The sequence below is a fragment of the Aethina tumida genome, chromosome 4, assembly GCF_024364675.1.
Source record: "Aethina tumida isolate Nest 87 chromosome 4, icAetTumi1.1, whole genome shotgun sequence".
Classification (NCBI taxonomy): Eukaryota; Metazoa; Arthropoda; class Insecta; order Coleoptera; family Nitidulidae; genus Aethina; species Aethina tumida.
The window spans coordinates 878,828-905,108 of NC_065438.1; the positions used below are offsets into that span (position 1 = coordinate 878,828).

Here is a 26,281-nt window from a genome sequence, read left to right on the forward strand (position 1 = left end):
TCATTCGCCAGGAAATAGGATTCAATTAAAATACTTATTATCGACTTGGTCACATTTTAAACGTGTTTGTTAATTTATAGATCGGTGATATGAATCATGTGGTAATTTATGAATCACCTTGTTCTAGGTGTAATTAGATCAATAAACAAGTTTTATTGGAAAAATGCCACTTTCAAAACACGTATATTAAATACTATTCATTGAGAATAGGTACATTGTATTTGTATTTCATGACAATAATTTTAATTTGATAATTAGTTTTAGAAAAAATTAAAATAAAGCAAAATTAATGTGTACTTTCTAATATATGATATGATTAACTTATCCTTTCCACTAATAATTTAACTAAAAAAATAGACCTAAGGCAAATCAATTTTTTCAAGTTGATAGTATAGGAAACACTTAAAAAATTATTTAATATACACCTTGTGGTTGTTTACAAAGAAGAATAACAAAAAATACTCATTTTTAAAGGTAGTAGACATTATGTGTATTATTATTTTTAACCTTGATCTCAAATATTCAATATTATTATCATTATTATCCTCTAGATTATTTTCTTCCTATTTGAAAATGGTGAACAATGTGAAAATTTGTATAAAAAATGAATTATTATAGAAAATAAGCTAATATCAGTATTATTGAACAAATTGTTACTTTTAAAATTATTATAATCTAGACACTCCCATCTGTATTATTTTTCTCCTAATTTAGAAGCTGAAAATGATGAACAAATTGAAGATTTGTATAAAAAATTAATTATTATAGAAATTAACCTAATGTCGGTATTATTGGACAAATTGTTAAGAATTTACTACTTTTAAAATCTAGACACTCTTATCTGGATTATTTCCTTGAGAATTTGGTGACTGAAAATGATGAACAAAGTGAAAATTTGTATAAAAAATCAATTATTACTGAAATTAAACTAATATCTATATTTTTGGACAAATTGTTAAGAAATTACTACAATACTTTTAAAATGATTATAATCTAGAATTGAATTAAAATCCTAACTCAAAAATTTTAAATATTAAAAAGTATATATTAGGAAGAATTAGTCCTGTTTAAAAAAATGAAATTTATTTAACAATAATATAAATAAATCAATGAATGAATTAATGAAAAGAAACATATGTTTCAAATATAAGGAAATTTACACAAAAGTACTCATAAAAAATCTAATCTTAAAAAAAAATAAAAAACATTATTTATATTGAGTTCAATTTTCATTTGAATTTAATGAAGGTCTTTGTTTTAAATAATAAACATTCACATGTTGTAAAAATATTTTTTTATTTAAAAAGGAAAGAAATTTAAATCTATATTATAAGTTTTTTTGTTATTGCAGCCATTTGTTTATTCATGTAGTATTTTATTGTAATTATAATAATATATAACAAAAGTCCTAAAAAGGGAAAATAATACATTTTTTAATTTTAACTTCTTCTCTTATAAGTGCAGATTTTATTTAAAATCATGCCTTAAAAAGGATTCTGATTTTGAATAGATATGTAGCTTAATAATTGCTTTTTATTTTGATACCAAGACATTATTTATAACGTAATAAAAAGACTAGAAAGGAAATTTACGATAAACCTATATTAAGAATGTATAATAATCACAACTGTTGTGGTTTTAAATAGTTTTGATTTAAAATATTTTATTAGAGATAGAAAATGGCAAACCAAAGTTGGACAATAAAAATTTCTACCTAAATCTAATAATGAAGTAAATAAGGTATTGTATTTTAAAATCAACTGTCGTAAATCCCAACATTATTATTATGTTTTCATATTATAATAATATTGTGTGTTTTATAACCAATATATAATTTTATAACCAATATCCTGTTTCCCCTTAATGTAGTAATCAAGACACACCGACTAGACCTAACATCTTTACCTAAGTAACTGCTTAAGTACAGAAATGGTTTAAACCTAGCCTCAAATCTGTGACCTTAGCCCTTCTCTGGCCTTACTTCTTCTTACTTCAATATCCTCTTATCTTACAACAGTTAATTTCTCATAAGCCCAATAAATGCAACAATATACATTGTTGGTAACAACAAATGTATAATAATAAAAGGGTGTTAAAAATGAAATTCTGCTCAGGTACTGATAGAACAACATTAAACCAGAAGTTATGAACGCCCAGCAACAGTTTCCACAGATTTCATTTCAACATTCCATTTGATTTCAAAGCCGACCATGCCCAATCCAATTTTTTGTCATCACACGTACCGACCGCACTGGTACCGTGGAGTTTCATTGCCCAGAGTCATCGGCCGTCACAGAGCGATGGCTGCTCGGGGCCGTCATTACGTCCGTATTTGGAATTTCAGTTGGCTCGGCACTCTGCTCACTTCGACGTTTCGCCTTTTAACAACGATCGGAATTAATCCGTCCAATTGTTGTTCGATTCAATACTAACGAGGCCGGTTTTTGTCTTCGGCCGCCGGACGATCTAATGGAGGAGAATGCCGGTCGGTCGGTACGATCGCAAGTGAATGTGGAATAAAACATGTCGACGTTCATCCGCGATGGGAAATCGTTTTGAAATTTTAAACCGAATTTATGGCCGTGTAACCCGTGCAAAACTGTAATTAACCGCAAACAACAACATCACCATCTGAAGCCATTAAAAATGTTCAAGTTAATTCACTTAGAACAGTAATTTCTAATGTCGGAATTCTGGCACGATCCAGACACACAATCGTACCATTAAATTAAACGATATGAACATTTATATGTAAATGATCGTAATAAAACATGGGCGCAATCTCTTCGTGATGGTCTTTCTGATGGTTAACGGTACCGTACCACGTGGTCCACCTGCAGTTTCCACACGATTTCGAATACTGACCTACAAGGCCGTGTAAGAGGAGGTCCGCGTCTCCGAATATACAGGGTCACCTGCACGAAACATTCCACCTATTAATTATGCAGGAATAAATCGCCAATTAATGTTTACGGTCTTTTGTTGGGATTGTTTTATTGTCATTGCGTAAGTACGTAAATTAGCAAGAGTTTTTGTTTGGTTTTGTGGATTGGACGGCACCATGGTATCCTTGGTGTGTTTTAAAAGTGTGGCGAATTGATGGAATTTATGGTTTTTGTACTGTATTTTTAAATTGTACAATGCTCAGTTGACATTTACTGTTGAAAATTAAATTAACCAAGAAATTTATTTTAAAAGTAAGCAATTAAATGTCGGTATTTTATGTAATATTTATATTTTAAATAATTATTTTATCATATTACATGTATAAAATAAATATTTTTTAACATCATAGATTATAGTCAATTGTAAAATTTTATGTATTTTTATCTTAAATAAATAATTCAAAGAGGAATGTGTCATAAAAGTGAATAATTAAATCGCAACCTTTAATAATTATTAAAAAATTATGTATCCATTAATTTATTTAATATATTTAAATTTTTGTAAATTTGTATTTATAACTAAAAAAGAATATACAAAATATAGTTGAAAAATTGGTGAAAGCTCCCAAAAAATAATTTTCGAATAAAAATTATAAATTATTTCTTATACCAAAGTTAGATAAAATATTAAAGGTTACATGTCAATCATAATTTTTAATAACAAATTTTAATTGAAATTAATTAAATCAGCCATTTTTTATAAAATATTAAGACTAGTATAATTAATAAAGCTGATTTTATTAAGAAAATATTAAGTAAATAAAATCTACTATAATAATTTTAAAATAAAGATAAATTTTTATTTATTTATTTTTCTTAATAAATTAAAAACATTTTTCTTAATTAATTTTTAAATATTATATAATATAAAAATTCACAAAAATAAATTGAATTTATAATTATTACATATATCATGATAACAATAATAATAATAATTATGCACAATATGAATATTATGTTTACAAAATTTTCATATTTTCATTTACTTTTACCACTAAAAAAACGAATAATAGTAATTAATTTCTTTTAATGTTAATGCAATTTTCTTACAAATTAAAAATGCCATTAAAAAACTGCTTAATTATAAAACATTATTATAGTGTATAAAAACAAAATATCGACATAAAACACGACAGACATTATGATACTTTTGTTTGATGATAAATTAAATGAATTATTTTTATCGTCTTGAAAGTACTTGTTGAAACATTACTTAATTTTTTTGTATGTAATATTTAAGATGGAATAAATATTATTCCGGTTTACATAGGAGGTCACCAAAGTTAAAAACAAAGTAAGAAAAGAAATGCAGATTCAAAAATATTTATATTTTTGGATATTAGTAGAAACAAACCTAACTTAACCTAACCTAAAGTAGCCTGGTTTAACCTTATCATCACACTGATTCTTCCTGATAATTTAGAACAAACTCCCTCCACATTATTGAGATTCCAAATGTACAATTTATGACAGATTTCCTAAACTTTTCATCGAACCAACGTCCTGGATATATTGTACATGATTTTTTTGATATTTGATTTGACTGATTAATTCTATGTGTTGTTCATTAAACTTACTTACCATAATTCAGTTGTATAAACTGTAAAAGTGGTCTTACAACAAAACAAAGTGTAGAAAACAAAAGTGCACTCTCTGCAAACCGTCCATTGTTTATAAAAAAGGTGTTAACGGTATAAACTCATTTATAAATTCTAGTATTGTTCTGGCCATCCTACACATTGCGATTATGCTGTGAATTTAAATCGTTCCGTACACAACAACAACAATAACAATGACATTGATAAAAGTCACGCTGGTCTTTATCCATTTTGCGTATTAATGACATATTACTTTTATTATATAATCAATTAGCCATTTTCAGCTAATATAACTTGCATAATGTGCAATTATTAATTTTTAATTCGCGTCATAAATTATATTATATTCTTATATCATCGCTTCGTATAAATAAACATATTACGATAAATTGTCTCTATTTTTTTCCAGGTATGTTGTACTTAGTACCGGCAAGATGGCGATAATGTTTTTGCCTTGAAAATAACAACCCGCGTGTGCTGATAGCACCAACAATTATGAATAATTGCGCGATAAAACACAAATTTCCGAATAAATAACCCGAAAAGAGGTGATAAAAAATCACTTCTGGACTTGCTTAATAATTTTCACTTTGACCGGTTCTCGAGGAGATTCAAAAATCAGGCCGCCAACTTTCCTGACAATACGAAATTTATTTATTAATTGCACCCGTGCGTGCACTGCAATTTTACGTACGTACGGGTTAATAGAATGTTTGGATTATGTAAATTTTATATGTTTAGCTGATACGGCAGCGAAAGTCGCCGTTTTAATTGGTGCAAAAGTCAATTTGGTTTTTTAATTATTTAGTTGATTAGGTTTGGGGTAAACTTTTAAATTAGAATGGCCATAAAATTTATTTGCTGTGGTAAACGTAAAATGAGAAATATTTTTTCATATATGACGTTTTAATATTTGAATTTTGATAAAGACTCAATGGAATTAAGTATTCAGTAAACGTTACACGTTGGTGTGTGTAGAACATTCTGTGTTTTACTATGTAAGTTGATATCTTCAGTTTAAATATATTAGATTTTCTTCCTAAATATACATTTTAAATAATATAAATATATACGGGGTGGTGCGGATAAAATTGCACCAGCCTGAAAAGGTACATTCCCGACGCCAAAATAGATATAAAGTGCTATCTGTCCAGTGAACAATGATAGAATAGGCTTTGTTTTGAAATGTGACATTTTTTGTGGTGAATGTATAACTGTCTACATATCTGTCATCATAAAATTGTAGCTCCCATAGTAGAAGAGCTGGAAACCTTTAAAGTTGACCAATAGGAACGAATCGTTGGACAGTATCCATGATAAAGTAAGCTTTGTTTAGAAATGTGACATTTTTTTGGTGAATGTATAACAATAAAAGAAGAGCTAGAAACTATTAAAGTTGCCACTAATATACATAACGAAAAGAGTTTGATCCATCCATCTTGACAGAGACAGAAGAAGTTTCCCACTATGTGGCCCCTACTATACATACAAACATTTTTCTATGCGTATATTGGTGCCCACATAGTGGGAGACTTCTTCTGTCTCTGTCGTACGTGATGTCTCTCTCAAGATTCAGACGGATCAAACAATTTTCGATATGTATAACATATATCTACTTTTTCATCAGAAATGTGCACCTTCAAGATGTTATAAAAACCAAAGTTATATTTTAAATAGTACATAAACATATTTTAATTTAATTATTTTTGTTTTATAAGGGAATCTTTCTGTATAAGGACAATCAACATTCTAATTTGTTAAGAGTTTTAAAAATTTAATTAATTATCTCGATAATTAAAATACATTTACTTCTCCATTGCCATATCAATTCAAATTCAATTAATATTAATCTTGAAACAATTATCATTTTTGCACTTTCATAATGAACTTGGACTCTCACAGAGAAAAAACATTCTGCCATAACAGAGACGAGTTTTTATTTAAATGGCTGGATAAGACCTGCAACAACTATAAATATTCATGAAATAAGGCATTTATCTCGCGTTTTCTGCATACCTAAACCATAAAGCTGGAGATCCACGAACAGATAAAGTGTAATTTTCAAGTGCATAACCGCTGAAATGCCTCCTTTTCAGCCTGCGATTCAACGAACGAATTTTTATTTATATATATATACGTTTTGTTTTTCCGTCCATCACGATTTTACTACGTGAGAAAGTGAAAATTATCGCTAATACAATGACAATTACTAGTGGTTCAATCAAGGCACGTACGAATTTGCAGGAAGTCGACGCCGGATAATTAAACGGTCGGAAGGACATCGCACCTTTCTTCCGAGACCGTGTGCATCTTGGCTTTTTAGGAAAGAGAAAATGTCGTTTTAAGACATTTCATTTGATTAAAAAACTATAATAAATTACAAAATTATTCCTTGAAATGATATTAGTGAATTAAATTCTTGTCTTACAAATTTCTCCTGGTACATCAAAGAAGAAAGTGTTTAATTACACTTCTTCTTTGGGACACAGAAGCAGCAAATATTTATATTATTAAATGAGTGATTTAAATATTTCTAAAACTTATTCTGCTGATCTAAATGTCCTTTTTTCTTCAAATTTCTCAAGAAATAGTAATAATAAAGAAGAAATTATAGTGTATATATAAAAGGTATATATATTTAAAAATTCATATATTAAAAATGTCCAAAAGTATCTCTTCTCTCTTAACTATCTTAAATACAACAAATTATTTTATTTATTAGAAAAAAGTGTTGATAATTATTGATCAATAACAATAATAATTTTCCTCGTCATTCATAAAAATAAATATTATTTAAATAATCTATAATTCTGTTAAAAAATTTATCATTTACTGTTCGTCACCTCAAAATCATTCACAGCTTATAAATATTGATGTGGAGATTTTGTTTGTTAGTCATTTTATGTGCGATACACGACTTTATTATGGATGATGATAAACGCGTGCAAAACATTTTCATTAACTTATTCCGCAGTTATTTTTTACGACCGATTAACACCGTGTACATTAAAAAATATTTACACATTCCCGGCTCATATTCATTATTAAATTAAGAAGAGGAACCACATTTTTTACAATAATGTCAAGGTTGGAGTTTGTGATACTTACTATCGGTGTGAATTTCTCACGAGCAATTTGAATAATGATGTTTTATAGACATGTCAATGGATTTGTGGAACTGGAAGTCGACCTTTCTTCTAAAAACACAGATAAGAAATTATCGCCGACATTGGTATTGCCTCGTAAATAAACTTCATTGACAAATTGGTATTTTTATTGAACAATACAGGCCGGAACTGTTGAAGACTCCAAAACCTGGTCAATAATAAATCCATTAGACTCACTTTGTCAGGAACCGCACTGATTGTGTGCCAGACTGGCACCGATTGACTTAATTCAGCTTTTAACACTCATGCTTTAACATTCCTCAGGGTCTAGGCCTCTTTGATAAGGCTCGGAAAAAATGTGTGTCAGCCGAGTTAATCGTATTCCGTAAGGCAAGCCAGTATTTACAGAAACCAGGACCGTAATCTTTTTCTAAACAACCATGTTTAAAGAGGATTTGATTACAATTGTGATAACGTCAAAATTTTGCACCAACGCATGTTGTTACATCATTTTTATCAGTGTGTTACTCAGAGAATTGGCACAAATGTCTGTGGATTATTTACTGAAGTCGCCCCTGTTTGTCGTGAATTACGAATTATTATAAATAAACGGAACCAGTTCTCTTCCAGACTGTATAGGATCAGGTTAATTAAGGCAAGTGATAACCTTGCGATGACATTGCATGTGCCACTATACTGATGAACCCGTGACTATCAGACTCACTTTACGCAGTGTGCCTCTAAAAACACCTAGAAACATTTAATTCAGTTGGTTAGTTGGTTACTTTAATTATTCGTCGTCATAAAATGTGCGTTTTATTATTTCACAACGTGCCAAATTGAATTTGCAAACTTAGAGGCAATTTCCTCGGCGTGTCAAGATAATGGTGCTGACCGTAAAGTTCGTTCCAATTCATCAATCCGCAATCTCGAAAAGAAAGATTTACTGTTAGACAGTAACTTAGTCTTGGTTATTAATGTCGTTTTTTATGATTACCGGCCGGGTACACTGCATGTGGAATTCCTCGGTGGTACTCCAAAGCCCGAATCATGTTTTTGTTTAAACGGAATATAGTGACAAACATGTTTATGGCGGAGCATGTGGCGACCGAAGTGCGAAACCACTTGTCTGGGTTTTAATGGGAATTAAATTCTTATTAAGTTTTCAATGACTTCGGCTAAAAAGATCGGATTCCAGTTTACGTACGTCACTCCATTTAAAGACATGCTGGCCAGGACTGGATTCTTCGCAGGCTTTTTGTTTGGCACACACCAAACCAAAGTATGCTGCTCCAATAAAAAATTATCAATTTAAAAGTGTACAACTTGTTTTATTTGATTAAGCATTTGTGTGTTAATGTTTTACAACGTTTGTTTTCATTTTGATAATGCAACATCATTTTATTCCGTCATTGTGCTTGCTCGACAGATTCCAGTCGCTCCTAACACTTATTATTTATCTTGGAATTGAATTTAAATACAATGAGGGCACGTAAAGATAGTATATTTGCTAAATATTTTATATTTTGTTATAAGGTGAGGAAAGATGGACACATACATACAGGTTATAGTTATTGCTAACACCATGATTTCCTTAGAAAAATGTTTTAAGTAATACGTTGCGTATGAACACACGTGTTATCTTTAAAATAACGCCATAAAAATTATGAGGTCCATTAAAAAAGTACTTATGGATGAACTCATAACTCATTCAAGGATTTTCACAGTTTTATGTTTAAATATGCACAATGAAAAGTGAACAGAATTTGCCCAAGGAATTTATTCCTCTTAACATTCCAATACAGATGTGGGCAGTGAAATATTGTAGTACCTTTTGCTCACTCTACCTCCTCAATTGGATAGTAAATTTCATTAAGTGAATCAAAGAAAACTGAACCCAAATTATATGGCAAAACCAGAGAGCAATTCCTTAAGAGGTTAACGACCACAATTACTCACCCAAGTTGACGAGTACTACTGTAGTTAAAATTAGTACCCGGCAACCACACAATTGATGTTTAATATGCTTATATTACCAAATCGTAATTGTTTTATGAGTTGACCTAACGGTGCCTCAAAATGTACACAAGATTTGTTTTGAAATTGAAACATGGATTTACATGTTTCGCAAATTTCCAATAATTTGTAAAGTACATCCGATTTAGGAAGTCGATTTCCGTAACACTTTCGATTAACTGGAAGTGCCTATTGTGAGATGAGCATCAATTAAGATATCGATTATAATTTTTTCACATCCTCTGACTGTTTCCTACTAATTTCCCATCAAAATTACTTGAATCTCGTTTCTAATCGCAGCCCAAAGATAATAAATTCTTACACAATCCCACTAACTGTATCTTTAATCACAGATAATATCCAAAATCGATTTGTTTTCTGGTGGAATTGAGGGCCTCGGAATGGAAGAATGACGTGACTTCGGCTAATTTCGTTTTGTATTGTTGTAGGTCTAACGGTGGCGCCGTAACGATGCTGCAGATTACCGAGGATACGCCGGCTGACATGTTGGCCGGGGCCATGGACCTCACCGTGCACTTGCCCAACGGTAGAGCAGTCAAAATGTCCGTCAAAAGAAGGTAAATGGACCAGAGTCTATCAACATTCCTCTTTAATATGCATCTGATGATTTGAACGTCACGTTCTCTAAGTTTTATTTCACGCCTTTTAACCCCATTAAAATTACTACATGGATGGGTTCTGACCAACTCAGAATACTCTTTCGTTTTATTCGAGTGAGAAACAACAATCTGTATGACTGTTACAGTTTCTATGAAGAGGCAATCAGCTGGTGATAGTGACAAGTAATAGAGTGAAACCAAAAGTACAAGAACACAATTACGTTGAATGGGTTCGAGAAAACGTGGACAACAAGAACAATCGGTTTTAAATAATTATTGTCAAAGTTTATTTAAGTTTTTAAAACATTATTTGTCCCACCAGTCGTTGTAATTGGCAGAGAAAATAGCTATTTCGACCTAAATTTTGTACGTAGATTTTCAGGATATTTAAAAAATTTGCTTGGCAAAATTTGATAACATTACCTGATAGTGTTAAAGAAAGCGCACGTTTTCATATTTTATTTATTACCACAGTAAACATAATTGTGTTGGAACAAGGAAATCACGACTAGGAAATATATTTGCATAAAACCAGAAATTTCATCAATAAAACCAAGACGAAACGAATCGCATTTAATTTCTATAAATGTAGTTTTTAACCGTAACAAAGCAATAGTGAAATTGACTTTTAATTTGATTATGAAAAAGACAATGATAGATAAATCTCAATATCGAACTGTTCAGAATATAATAAAATTACATGCCTCTACTTTACTTTCAAATTTATTGTTATAAAATATATAATACTGTTCTTAACCACATTGGTTTAAAGCAGAGCTTTACAAAGGCACATGTTAACCATTGACTATCATACGACTTAGATATTGCACTTTTTTTAAACTAACAAAATAATTTATTACTTTCTAAAATATGTTTTTTGTTAGTAAGAAGTCTGTCATCTAATAAATATTGATTAAAAAATTATATAATTTTATGCCAATATAAATAAAATTTGCAGAAAGTAGTAATTCTTCATTTGAATCTATCTATAAAACTTTTTAAATATTAATATGTAATAAAAGGAAATGCAACTTTCCAAACTCTCGATTTTTGATTCAATAAATTATTAATTAAATTATATAATACAATATTATTTAAATCCCTATCACATAGTTTTAATAATGTACATAAATCTCCGTATTTAATAAAGTGAAGAAAAGTTTCAAAATTAATTGCTTTAATTATGAGAATAAGCCTCAATTAAATAATTTAATAGAAAAATAAATGACAAAACATTGTTACATCTCAGACTTTCATTTTTTATGAAGGTGTTTAATTAACCCCATTGATATTTATAGGAAGGCTTTGATTGTTATTGTTTTATTGTCTACAAGTTCCAGCTGCTTTCTCGTATTAAAATATATATTTTTATCAGCTTCCTGATTCTACTTGGGTTTTCTAAAACTTGGACAATCAAATATCCAGTTACCACATAAAATAATCGAATTTAATTGAATCAGTGTCTAAATTAATTAACTAGCAGATGGCTGTTTAACTGTAATTTAATTCTTGCAGATTAACAATCAATGTTTATTTTTCAGTATGCCGATGATGGACCTCCTGATGCACATCTCGACAAACAACAACCTCCAACTGACCGATTACACGTTGCAAGCGCTCAGCATGGCCCCATCTCCGAATCACATGGACCGTCTGTTGCCCTTCAAGCCCAACACCCCGATAGGGCTGATCGACACACAACACATAAAAGTGCTGCCCAAACAAAAGACCATTTTCAAGCATAAGCCGGCACCGCAGCCGTTCGAGAGCACATTCCGGCTTAAGGTTCACTTGCCCATGAACCAGTTGTATGTCACGAGGGTGAGCAGACACAAGATGCTGGATGAAATTCTGAGCAAAGCATGCGAAGAGAAGAATCTAGATAAGAACAAATATGCTTTACATCATCCAGGTACATATTTTTTATTATATTCGTAGCAGAAGCTAAAATTGTGATGTTTAACATAGGCAACCCATATTACACGACTCGAATTATTACACATACAGTACGAAAAGCGTTTGATCCTCCCTCTACGGGGCAAACAAGAGACTTAATAATATTTTTAATTACTGTAATTTCAATTTTACATTGTCTAATTACCAATGGTTGTAACAGGATAAAATAAATTAATTTTAACTGCCTAAACTGTATTTTAGTCATATATTAATAATTATTTAATATATTTTAAAAATTCTTTTATATAAAGGGAAACTAAAAAACATTATTTTTTACAGCTAACTTGGACGAAGTTTTGGATCCAAAGTTGACATTGAACGACTATCAGATAACAGAGGTTTACCTTGTTGCAAAGGGAACAGTTAATTTGCATCAGACATTCTCCGCCAGTGATTTGGTAGTGTTGAGGAAAGAAGAAGAGAGGAAAAGAATGCAACAGAAGACTGGAGGAGGCGTGCTTAACTTAATTTTTGGAAGAAATAAATCAGTAAGAGAATATGTTTGTGTCTGATGTTGACATATTTATTATATGCATATAAATGATAGTACCTCATGATTTTTAATCATTGTACAAACAAATTAACACGAAACGTACCTTCAGTACAACGCCCATTTATAGATCTTCAAACGTCCTTTCCTTAATACCGTTTTTATTTATTATTTTTCAGAGTATGGGCTCTGGATCATTATCAAGTGATAACAGATCAATATCGCCATCCCATAGTGATGATTCGAGATCTGTCACGCCTCCGGCAATACCACAACAAATTATCACACCACCACCAAAGCAAGAAACGGAAAAACCGAAACCACCTCAAAGAAAAAGACGACCGGCCCCAAAACCCCCAACTCACATCGAAAACCCCAAAAGCAACGAATCAAAACCATCAAGGTAAAATTATATTTTCTTAAAAATAATCCATAGCTCATCATTTTTTGTTCGTTTCAGCAACATCTCCGATAACTCCGACGTTCAGGAGAAAAAGACGGAGAACAGCCTGACTATTTGCCACTCAAGGAACAGCAGTGACAGCTCAGGGTACCACGAGGCTTCGATTTTGAGTGACAATTGTAACACGTCTTTGCCCAGGAGGCCACAATCTGCGTTCATCAATGGCGCTGATGTGGATCTATCGAAGCAACATAGTCAGAGTACAACTAATTTAAGTAAAATGTCGTCCCATTCTAAGTCAACTTCCAGCTTAGCTTTTGCAGGTAAGTTTCTTAATTGATGATTGTGAATATTACTCATTATTTATTATTTATTTATGAGAAAATGTAATAACATTTAAACAAGCTTAAAATATGACTTTATTGTTTTATCTCAAATATAGTCTAGTTAATTACACCAATTGTTGTATCTCCAAAATTACTTCAATTTTAAGCTTTGAATATATTTGCTCTAAAACTTTAACAAACCTATCTTAAATATTTTGGTTACTTATTATCTTAACTCATTCATTATAATAATAATTGAATAATATCAAATATTTAATATAATTTTAACTGAGAAAAATAATATTTGGGAAATAAAATACTAAAAATTAAAATAATAGATTGGCTTACAGTTTTTCACACGGGTTCACTTATTACCACCTTCTTCTATTTATGTAAAAAGTCACCACCGGTTCATGAGTCACATGCTCACGTCTGCAGTAACCAGTCTGTACTAGGACATAAAGCTGATTAGAAACCGCCATCTCCTTAATTAGCCGGTTTGCTCGTTATTCGAAGGGCACCGGGCTTATGTGGTTGCTATACATAAATAAATATAAATAAATTATCGAAGAATTCAACCTGTAGGCCGAGCCGTGTGGGCACTAAAGACAACTAGATCCAATCCACAGTCCACTTGTGCATGTATAAAACGCGACAGTGTCAAGAGAAATCTCCCTGCAACAAGACCGAACAAAGGCCATCTTGCTGCATTAAGAGATTAATTAATAGGTAATAAATTAAATTCGTTTAAATGGTGTGGTATGAACGCACCGGCCACTTTCACCTACAATTAAGAAGCTACAATCGATAAAATACATGACATAAGTGCAGATGTGTAGGTAGAAATTTTAAGGAGTGGTTCAAGTGATAAAGCATGGGATAGAATCGAATTAGTCGGTTAATTCTTTAGTGTTTCTTTGGTGCTAAGTGCTAGACGTGAGTGTGGTTACTTTCTTATACACATATTTTTAATATTAATCTTCCTTAATGTTATTTTATGTTTTCAATTTCTAAATCTTTGATAATATCCTAGAAACATTAGAAAATGGTAAGTTTTTACTAAAAATCAAATTATATGATTTAAATCATTAAATTCAACTAATTAAATAATAATTGATGAGAACACACAAATAATTAATAAAATTCAAAAATTTCTAGTCCATCTCAATATTATTGTTTACTTTTTGCCGTGTTGGCGTAATAACATCACAACCCACTATAATTATGTATATTTATTCATAACATTTACAGGTGCATAGAGATTTGCTTAATATGTCAGAATAAATTTTCTACGCATAATATGCGTAACAGGTTTTGTATTGTGATACGTCATAAATTCAGAAAATTGTATCCAATTACACAATTCCAGTCTATCGCAAATTAAATAGTATAATTGACTCCAATTTGCTAAACTATGGCAAATAAATAACAATGTGTGACACTTTGATGACGGCGACGTCTCCTTTTAAGCCATAACTTGTTTTTAATGTTTAAGTTATTGATGAATTAATGAATGACATGTATTGGTCGATTTTTATATTTAAAAAAATCTGTGGGCACATTTGAAGCAATTAATCAGAGATTAAGTGAATGTTTAATTAACTCTAGTTTTTATACCATTTAGTTGTGTCTGTAGGTTGTTAAGATATTAAATATTGATAATCCTCAATAAAGCAGTACTTAAAATGTGTTAAAACAAGTTTTTTATATCACTTTATTATGTATATATACATAATCCACCACACATTAACCTTCACAGATAACATTTTTTCTAACTATTATTTATAAATATAATAAAATGATAATAAAGATGTATTTTGTTTTAGGTCGTAAAAAGAAAGCTGCTCCCCCACCCCCACCAGTGCTAAAGTCTTCCGCATCCGTAATCAACCTTGTAGCACCTAGTCCCGTTGTAGTAGCTAGTCAAGCACCCGTTCCGATTCCGCCAGCCGGTAAGTTATCCCATTTCTTCCAGAGATCTCTGTCTTGTACTTCGGTTCAACGTAGTCCGGATAAACGACCAAAATCGGGAACAAACGACACGATTTTCAATTTCAATTTTATTCCACGTGGTTTTGATTTTTTGAAGCCGTTCGGTCAGAAAAGAGATAGTTTCTCCATGAAGAAGGGCACCGTCACTCTTGGTATGATTTACAGTGAAAACCAAGTATACAGTAGTGTCAGTGAAATTAATGATAAATTTAGTATAGTTGATACGGATGAGCTTAATAAGTCAGATTGTGAAGTTTTGGATCACCCCCAAATCACACAGAAATGTATTTCTGTTTCTCCACCTTCTTCTCCTTTGTTTAAAGAAATCAATGTTGCTTTAGAAAATAATTCTAATGTAGTTTCTCCAATAGAAAACTGTCAGGATAACAAAACTGACTCGGAAGAAATTATTGCAGAAAATAATTCAAATATAGAAGTCGATACTATTGAAAAATCTCAGGAAAATGAAATTGATTACTCCCAAAAAGAGTCTATCAGTAGTTATGAGGAAACAGAGAATTCTGTCCATACTTCTGTGGATAATGACAATAATGTAATAGATTCTGACTACACAATATGCGAAGTCGAAACATCTCACATCAAAGAATCAAACCAATCCGACAATTCTAGTAATTCTTCAGATATCATTATAAATACTATAAGCGACCCCCAAATATTAAAATCAAAAGATTTTTCTTCTGAAAGTTCTTGTCAATCTCCAAAAATATCAAATATAAATAATTCATTTCAAATTTCTGAATCTGAAGCTTCTTCCTTAGAAGATATTTCACCATTATCCAATTGTTCTAGTGCACTGGAAACTACGAATTCTGAAAATAATAATATTATTAAGGAAGTAACTTCTAAGTTTTCAGAAGATGAAGATTGTTGTGATCACTATAATTTCAGTCAGGATCAATCGTCTTCAAATTTCACTGATGGTTCTTTAATAGAATCTAAGATAATTGATTCCCAAACTTCTATTGCATCCCCTTCTCCTGTTAATGAACCTGAAAACACTAATGGAGTAGAAGACGATAATTTCACACCCCCCATACTTGAAGCTTACAATATCACTCGTAATAGCAGTAGAAGAAAGTTTGGAAGCTCTCGAAAATTAAACACAAATAAAGAAAACAATAACATAAGATCATGTGGAATTTTTAACAAAGACATTTTCAAGAAAAAAGCTAGTGATGAAAACTGGAAACAATTCATAGTTAAGCTTGATAACATAATGATCAATAGATCCGTAGAATACCTTTAGGAACTATAAAATTGATTATTATTATTGTAGTCGTTTGTTCTTGGATTTATTTGTATCAATGTTAGGTGATGGTTAATGCTTAGTTTTGGTTTTCGTGGTATTTTAGTATTTAACTTTTTCCCTTACTAATTGCTTTGTATTTTGCACAATAGAATCACAGACAAATGTCCCAACTCCCCCTAAACCTCTACCCAGAAAACGGGCACCAATACCAAATAGAAACCGTAGCTCACTGCAGTCCTGCGACGAGGAAGAGTTACAGAGAATCGAAGAAACTGAAGATAACGTAGAATGCCGTAACCCTAGAATCAATTCAAGCCTTTCAATGTATACAACTGATAGTACTTATGAGGATTATTCCGAATCGGAGACTAGAGATTTGAATAGTCCCAAATTGGAGACAGATAAAAAAATTATAAATGAAAAAGAAGATAAATTTCCTTCTTATTATCACATGGATAAAGAATTGGAAATAAAGACTAGTGACAAAATAGATAACATATCACTTTCTTTATCTAAAAAGAAACCAGAAGCTACAAAAGAAGAACCAAGGAAGTCAGAAGAAATGGAAAACGCCTTAATAGAACAATTGGTCTTGCATGAAACTCAAAATTTACACACATCTCCCCCAGTAAAAACAAAAGAAAGTACAAAACTTAAAGCAGCCAGATCTATGCCTAATGTAACAAATATCAACGATAATCTCCGACCTCCTGAAATTGTGGGTGTCATCCCGAAACAAGGGAAAGCACCAAGCAAGTTTAACACATTCACCAGAAAAACCTGTTACAATATAGGAAGTTCTTTAATTGATGATAATTTTGATACCATAAGTAACAACAGTAAGAGAAGTATTGATTCGGAAACTTCCTCAGTGAGATCCGCATTGAACAAATTTAAATTTGAAGACGAGATTAATGATTTCGATGATAACCTGTTTACTGGTTCATTATCCAGACAATCAGAGGGTGCAAGGAGGTTCAATCAGTTGTATGGGATGCACGGAAGGGAACCAAATGAAATTGGTCACAGTAGCCTGAGAAGTGTCAAGGACGTTCCTAGATTCGACATTAAAAAGTGGAATAACGTAGAAACTTTGGACAACATTTCTCAAACTTCATATTTTGATGCACGTAATAACATGGCAACTGGTGGTAGTTTTGACACAGGCATGTTTTATTTTTATCTTATTTTCATTAACATAGCTTATACAGGTTGCAGGAAAAACTTGACAAAAGTATACTGGACCAATCATTTGTACTTGGGTACAAGTATTTTGTAGGTTTTTTACACTAACAAAAGTACAAATCTTGGTGTGGTTCTTTACTTTGTATTTTAAATCTTTGCTTCTATTTTTGTCATATTTTTCTTAATAATAATAATACACATGTAAAAACATTCGTGCTCAATTGAATGTTTTTACATTTACACTTTTGATAGTATTTTGAATAAGTGCTTTCCTTTCAGAATCATTACCTTCAACAAATTTCACACAAGCCACACAACTAGATAGCTTAGCTTCACATTTGGCATTGTGCGACAACAATTCTGTACCAGAAACACCAAAAACAGAAGAAGCTAAATCATTGGCGACAACACCCCCTATTGATCCAGAACCGACCCAAGAAAAACCCAAAGAAGAGATTAAAGAAGAACCCAAATCGGAACCTGAAGAAATAAAAATCGAAGACAAGATAATTAAATCGGCTGAGTCTGAGGATGTGGTAGATAAACCGGCAGATTTGAGCAAAGAGCCAGAGTTAGAAGTTAAAGAAATAGATTGGCAGTACCAGCTTCCACCTCCTCCTGAAGGTTTCCGGGACAATTCAAGTTGCGTAGAAGCTACAACAAATAATGTGACTTACCGTACTGATTCAGTTGTCACGTCCCCCGAGCTTTTTGAAAAACTTAAAGTTCTTGAGGATAATCAATCTGAGCCCGCTACCGTCGAAAGTAACATCAGTGAAGACGAAAAGCCCTTAATGAACAGTCTTTCACTTGAAAACTTGGAGAAGAGGAAGTCTTTAGTGTACAACCGTGAGTTGGCAACTAGTCTTAAGATGACTGATGATTTATCTGAGAAGTCTGAAACCTTTTCCGGCTCTTTGAGCACGTTTGAGTCCACTTATGAAGAAATTAGAAGATCTAGTCTAACAAGAGATTATTCACATGCACAAGCAGTAAAGCCACAAGTTAACGTAAAACGATCCACCAGTACTTTGCCTAACTTCAAAATATCTTCGTACAATCAACCTAAGAAAAATATTAAAGTTTTTGAGGATGAAAGTATCAGTAGTAGTACGAATAATCTGAATGGGGTCACTACAGAAAAGAAGTCAAATCTGAGTAGGTCTTATGTAGGGAGGTCCATGGAGAATATATCATTCAGAAAGAACAGCTGGGGCAACCAATCAGATGACGATAAATCTAAAACTAAGGAAAACAATTATTCCATTTACAGACCTCAGAGCTCAATTATTTCCAAAAGTACTCTTGGCTCGTCCATGTACAGGTCTGAGTCCTTCTCCACTGACCAACACTGGAGCCCATCCAAACCCGTATCCAGGTCCAAATCGCAATTGGCTCTAAACAAATATAAAGATGGGAAGACGAGCTACACTAGCTTAGATACCATGACCAAAAGCAACAGTCTTTTGGATGTTTCTGGTTTGCAGAGTGTTGAGGTGAGTGTCACTGTAACATACTTATCACCATTACCAAGTTTTATATTCGCGGGAAAAATTTTTGCTATTTATAATATCACGTTAATTTTTTGTCACATTAACCAATTGTGGTTTCGGATTTAATCAATAATGATATTATATAACGTGGTAACGTGTAATTTTTATCGGTGAACGAAGAACGAATCAATTCTTCATTCATGCCTATGAATTTATTTAAATGTTGATGTTACAGGTTATGAAAATGATACAGAATCGACTGAAGACACCTACTTCATCAATAGAAAACGTTAGCAAGCAAGAAAAACCTATTGAAAAAAGTGTAAAACCTGTTGAAAAAATTGAACAGAAACCTGAACCTGTGAGGACGTACCAATATAGGCCACCATCCATAAATCTAAGCACTTGGTCCGAAAGACCTAAGGTTCCAGTAAATGTTAAGGATGATACTAATTACAAAACTAACAATGTGTCTTCTAAACTTATCGTAAACACTACAAACAACAACATTACCAGCAATAACAGAATAGAAGTCAACGGTACAAACCGTTTCAGTTCCAATTACACATCGAATGGAAGCGTCAATGTAAGAGTTGGGGGATACCAACCTACAGAACAGAAAAATGTGAGCATTGAAGTGAATGGAACTGAGCCCATTCTGCGAGAGAAGTCTGGCAATGTGGTTATTAAAATAGGTGGCAACCAATCCAACTTGGAGAATCAAAGGTTCATTTCACATGCAACACCTGCTGGTTACAGAAAGCCTTTGGGTAATATCAACAAGACTCAAACACCGAGGCCTCATTCCATCGCTGTGGACAGTGATTTGTCACATGTTCCTGTTGTTAGATCGGTTGAGCTGAAGAAGCCTTACAAGGATATTAATACGTCTATTACCCACATCTACCAGGGTAATAATAATAACAACAATAATATTATTAAAAGTGCCACTTTAAATCGGAATTCATTTTCATCCAATAACCAAACTGACAAGCAAAACATCTACAGAAGTAACGAGAATCTTTCTGGTGAGCATAAGCCTGTAGGTAGGGTGAACAGTTTTATGTCCAGCATCACACCAGTTGTGCGTGGATTCAAATCTACAACAGAAAACAACAATAACAATAACAACGTAAACAATAGACTGTCTTGGAATCCGTCTAGCACCAACATTTATTCCGTGAACAAACCTAAAGAGAACGAATCTTACTCCACCAACAAAGACGTGCCCTTCTCACAGTCCACGTTAAGAAGGACGGAATCCAGCAAACTGATTAATCAAGAACCAAAGAACCAAAACGGTTTCGAGAGCAACGATAAGTTCCCCAGCAAGGTCAATTTTATCAACCAGAAGAACAGCAACTACAACATATACTCGGTAAATAAAAAACAAGACACGATCCAACCACCACCGCCCCCACAAATGCCAAAATTCGAAGTGAAAAAACGACCCAGGCAATTGGAGCCTAAAGAAGACCCCAGGGATTTGTTGTTGGCTTCCATCAGGAATTTTGGGGGGAAAAAAGGCTTGAAGTCTGTTAAGGGTTAATTTCTTTTTAACTGCCCGCTCTTTGTTTGTTTATTCTACGCTTTTTGTATATAGAGTGTTTTAGTCATAAAATATTTAAAGCTCAATGTTAGTTAATTCCATGGTATTATTTATAATGATTTATTAATAACAAGTTTAATCTAGTGCCTACTAGAACTATGTGTATTATAATATAATATTGTACATTTTATTAATGTATTACATATTATCGAATTTGTATATTATATTTATAAGATATAGAAAGCATATAGGGACCAAAGGTTTTGAGGAATATTATTTATTTTCTTATGTATACTCATCAGTTGTACTGTAAAAATAATAAATTATATTGTTTTATGTCGTTTTTCGTTTTCTATCCCTCCTCCACAAAAATAAATAAAGCAGATTCCCCAAAAACAAATGTAGACCTTTAATGTGACTATAATTAATGATACAATTTATAAGATTGGGAACTAAGTTTATTCTTAGCTTTAACCTTCAGAAAATCTGGTTGACGTCTTATTAACCCTTGTAAAAAAGTAGGTATAGACCCACCCATTTAAGACTCGCGTCAAATATTCATTTGTAGTCCTGATTTTTATTAATCGACTCTCTAAATATAGACAAAATCTTAATTTATTTTTTGGGATAAGCTGAAAACACATCATAAGGAATTTACATACAATACAGTTGAGATACTCAATACATCATCGTACGACTTTTATTTTAGATAAGTTAGTTAATATTAAATGGTAAAATGACTTGTGGTTTTTTAATATATTCCTTATTATTTTTAGTATTATTTCAAGCAATAAAAACAAGTAATATTATTCATAAAAATCAAACAAATTGTTTGTAATTACTCACAATTCTAAAAACTTAATATTTGGGATTCTTATCTATAAAAAATTAGCATAAGCTCCGAATAAAAAAATAAATAATGAATAATTTAATAGTTAATCCAAATATCCATTTTAATTATTTTAACACGATAGATTGTTTAAAGTCTCCCAATATTAACATTGTAAAAGCGAATTGGTAGAAGTGGGTGTCTTTTGCCATGTATTAACCTGAATTATAAACAGTGCCTTGACCTGGTCACCTTCTATCACCTGTAATAAATGCAGATTTAATGTTCTGTTTAGCATAAGTATTTCTTCTTGATGTTTACGGCCGTTTTTTATGTTTCTTCTTCTCTGAAACGTACGTGAACTTTTATCCGAATAGCGACATTTTGGGCACAAAAGGCACCACGACTGTTGGTGTGTGTGACACGAGATGGTTTGTTTGCGTCAATCTGTGACGGGCACTATTGGAAAATTTATTGATATTGTAAATTTATACAAAAATAATTAAACCTTTGAGGAATAACAAAAAACCAATTTTATCGACTTTACTGGAAAACAATGGTGCTGATATAGGTGATACAAAACTATTTAAGTAATTAATAGATTAATGAAAACAATAGTTTGTTTATTATGCAAATAGTGATGTTGATGATTTAAAATGTTGCATGATGATGCTGTTTTAATATGAAAGTAAGAAAATAAGTTGATGCTGAGGTCCAATAACATTATTTTCATATTAATTAAGCTAACTGGATAAATATACATATAAATTAAAACCACGTGTATTTTCCCCCCGTCCATTTTCATTTATTTTCGAATTGAATTCGTATTATGGCGGTCAGATTCGTTTAAAAATATAACTTTAGTTCTGGCACCATTAAAATTAGAGTATAGCTGACGTAGAGTGGACCAGTGTGACATGTCAAACGAGTGGCTAAGTAGTTTAAAAAATGATGTTTACATCAGGTAAGTTAAAAAAATTCATCTAAAAATATTTGTGTTAATTAATAGATATATTTTTATCAGTTTTTTATGAATGACAATTCTTTTTTACAAAAATTAATTAAAAATTTGAATAAACTAGTAGTATATGTTAATTTATTCAAATACAGATTTATCTGTGATAGTGTGATGGTTTCTAAATTTCTGATCACCGTTATCTAAAATATAAAATATAAATAGGAGACGCCACTACAATGAAAAAAATACGTAGCTAATTTTTGATTAACACATTATATTGTGAAATTCAATAAACACTTTCGCAAAATCCAAATACATACAGACAAATCCAAATTAAATTAACTGGCACTTAATAACAGTAATACACAATCAAGGAGAACAAAGAAAAAGTGGTAGTTGAACGTAGAATACCAATTGGAATCTGAGGACAGGAATCTAAATCTTGCTACTGACACAATTATCTTGTAAAAGTAGAAACACGTAACTCATGGTAAATACTAACTAAGTAATCGTAGTCATAAGTTGGATGTAATTGTGTGTGTGTGTTGATTCGAATGGTTAATTAATTTTTATTTGTGTGCTTTGTGATTTCTAGTTCCGCACCGTGTTTATTAATTAACATGTTGAAAATGTTTGGAATAAACGATTTGCACTTTTGTCCTTTACACAAATTGCCTTTTAACGGTTAATGAATGTGAATTTGGGAACCAGACCAAAACATCAATTTTTACATCTTTTTTTAGTCTTAGAACAATTTGAATTAGCATTATTAATAGACTTCAAAACAAACTAATTGGTCTTAATAAAAAATAAAAACTCAATAAATAAAATAGTAGTACCAGTGTCTTTTGCAGTACCAACAAAATTTGAAATTTGGCTTAGTTTTATCAATATTTAAAAGTGTTGTGACCTGACTATAATAAAATATATGTAACCATTATGTAGAGCTGATTAAAATTATTTTCTATCCCAGATAAAATCTGATGTGTTATTTGGTGATAGTCAAAACTAACGGCATTACCGGTTCTGATGAGTTCACCGTCTGAAATGTTTAAACCAAAATGATGATATTGAAATAAATCATTTCATCATTTAAAATTTTATTGCAGTTTGTTTTTCGGCTTACATATTTGCAAAAATTTGTTCTGACGTTTGTTTAACTGGTTTTTGCCTTTCTTGTGATGAGCACACAACAATATGGGTGTTATTGTTTTACGGTGTGACATAATTGCTAAATAAACGCAAACACATTAACAATTGTTTGTTAATAACTGAATTTTGAAATGAGATATGCACACCTCATTGAACATGTGGTAAAAAGTAAAAGCGGGAAATGTGGATCATTAATTTGATAATATAATATACGTAACAGGAAAAAATATATTTTATTAATATATCCAACAATGCACACTATATAAAACGGTTATTTTTTATATTTAGAGAAATTTTGAGTAAAATTAATATCTTAACACCCTGTATATTTTTGTGGTATTTATACAAAATGAAAAATAAAAAATTTGTTCCCTCTGTAATAATTTTTGTGGACACACTGTATATTTCAGTGTGTTTTTGTGAACAGACTGTATATTTACAATGTGTGGTGCACCATAGTTGTGGTGAAAAGTGATCTTTATATAAATATAAACCAAAAACACTGTTTGAAACATTTTATTCAAATTTTACCACATTACAGATAAATTTATAACGTAAAATGATCTCTTCAGCGTCAAAAAATAAAAGAATAATAAATTTGCTATGCTCTATACATCTGAGTTACGATTCTTTCCACTTTGTCCCCGATTGCAACGACTTACATTCAATCATTGAAAATGAAGGCTCTTCACCGGCAGAAAAGTCCCGACGCCTCTTCCTAATTTGATGAAGAATTTCATCGTCGCTGTTCTCAACAGAAATCACCTCTTCTTCGTCAGCCTCCGATTCGTCTGATGCCAGTTTGGTTATTGATTCGGTATTGACCGAAAGTCTCGGTGAAGTATGATTGTCGTCCGTTTCCTGCATCTCCAACTCAGGTTGTTGTTTCCGTTTACGCTTCCTCTTCGGCTGCATTCTGTGGTTGCTGATGTTTCGAACTGGAGACAACAACTCAATTGAGTCGTTCAAATCTTGTAGTTCCGCCTCATCAATAATGGCACTCTCGCTGGTCCTCAATAAACTAGACGGCACAGACTCTGATGAATCCGACTCGGAGTCTTCGTAATCCGGCTTAACTGCTTTTGGTGTTCTTACTCTTCTGGGCACCTTCTTAGGCCTTCTCTTTTTAGAATTCGTTCTGACAAACCTATAATTTCCCTTGTATTGCTTCAGCAGCCCGGAGTTGAGCCCACGCTTGAGGAAAGGCTGGATCAGTGGTATGTATTTCTCGCATTGTTTCGGGGTATTTTTAAATTCAATGCATTTTTTTATGGACTTGACGTTCGACGGAAAACCGCCCTCCTGCAAGAAACTAATGGCGTCAAACACCGCCGTGGCAGCCTTCATCGATTTGATGCTGGGCACGGTACGTCCCACATTCATTTTACGTTTTTTCCTCATTTTAGACAGTAATTTTGCTTCGACAAAATTTGGAAGGTAGTTGCGTTTTGGCATTGTGAAAACTATGACAGGTCTAATGACATGTGACCGTCCAATTAATCGAAGTGAAACTTTGTTATTATTTATTACATTCTACGACGTAATTATTTTTAAAAGCAATTCGGTTCATTATTTAATACGAAATTGATTTCATCGGCTCATTCAACTTGAGACAATTGCAAAACGGTTTAATTTCCCCAACGGATGCAACGAATTTTACGTTTTATGCTTTAAAACACTGAATGTAGAACCTTGACTACTTCTTTTGGTAAATTATATAATTATACAGTGTTAGACGAAGTTTATCATCAATTACATTGTTATATCTGTTTGCTAATTTTTATGTTTTAATTTTTTTGTTTTTCAATTTTTTTAAGTATCTTGTTCATAATTAAAATTAGTTTACTTTGTTAAATGTAAAAAGTGTCTCATACTTTTAAGGAGCACATTGTTAAAAGTATTGTCTATTGAGAAATCACTGTATTGATTTTATTTGTATAAGAAACAAGAGTGAACAATAAGTATTTCTAAAACTTATACATATCGATAGAAAATCATTTCTCTCAAGATTCAGATGGATGAAACCCTTTTCAATCTATATAGATGAACTGCATAACCAACTGAAAATAATTCTTATCAATGAAGATTAAACAATGATACAATTACTTTAACAATATGCATATCTAACAATTTATCCATTTAAATATATCTAAAACTAAACAAAGTTTGTAAAATGAATTTGTTTATGTGAAATTTATTTGTATATCTATGTATCTGTACTGGATATCGAAAATTGATTTATTTTAACAGTTCTGAGTATTTTATCAATAAGAAAAACATAATTAAAAATATTGAAAATAAAATTTGTTCAGAGAAAAGTCATGTTTGTTTTATCTTTATTCCCATTCTTATCTATAAAATTAAACAATGGTGTAATTATTTTATACATATT

At 31.6% G+C, this 26,281-nt stretch overlaps 1 protein-coding gene across 5 annotated transcripts in view; it reads left to right on the top strand.

The window, feature by feature from the left end:
- Positions 1 to 21,286, top strand: part of LOC109601767 (putative uncharacterized protein DDB_G0277255) — a 64,814-nt gene extending 43,528 nt beyond the window's left edge. For 3 of the 5 annotated variants that reach the window (XM_049966774.1, XM_049966777.1, XM_049966778.1), the window contains exons 2-10: positions 10,116 to 10,244; positions 11,828 to 12,198; positions 12,522 to 12,730; positions 12,912 to 13,135; positions 13,193 to 13,458; positions 15,288 to 15,413; positions 16,873 to 17,889; positions 18,188 to 19,404; positions 19,637 to 21,286. In XM_049966774.1, the coding sequence (XP_049822731.1) occupies positions 10,116 to 10,244; positions 11,828 to 12,198; positions 12,522 to 12,730; positions 12,912 to 13,135; positions 13,193 to 13,458; positions 15,288 to 15,413; positions 16,873 to 17,889; positions 18,188 to 19,404; positions 19,637 to 20,950 (4,873 nt within the window). In that variant the 3' untranslated portion in view covers positions 20,951 to 21,286. Of the gene's footprint in view, positions 1 to 5,537; positions 5,542 to 10,115; positions 10,245 to 11,827; positions 12,199 to 12,521; positions 12,731 to 12,911; positions 13,136 to 13,192; positions 13,459 to 15,287; positions 15,414 to 16,872; positions 17,890 to 18,187; positions 19,405 to 19,636 lie in introns of those variants that run through there. The other 2 variants (XM_049966776.1, XM_049966779.1) reach the window with 2 other exon arrangements.
- The last annotated feature ends 4,995 nt before the right edge of the window (positions 21,287 to 26,281 follow it).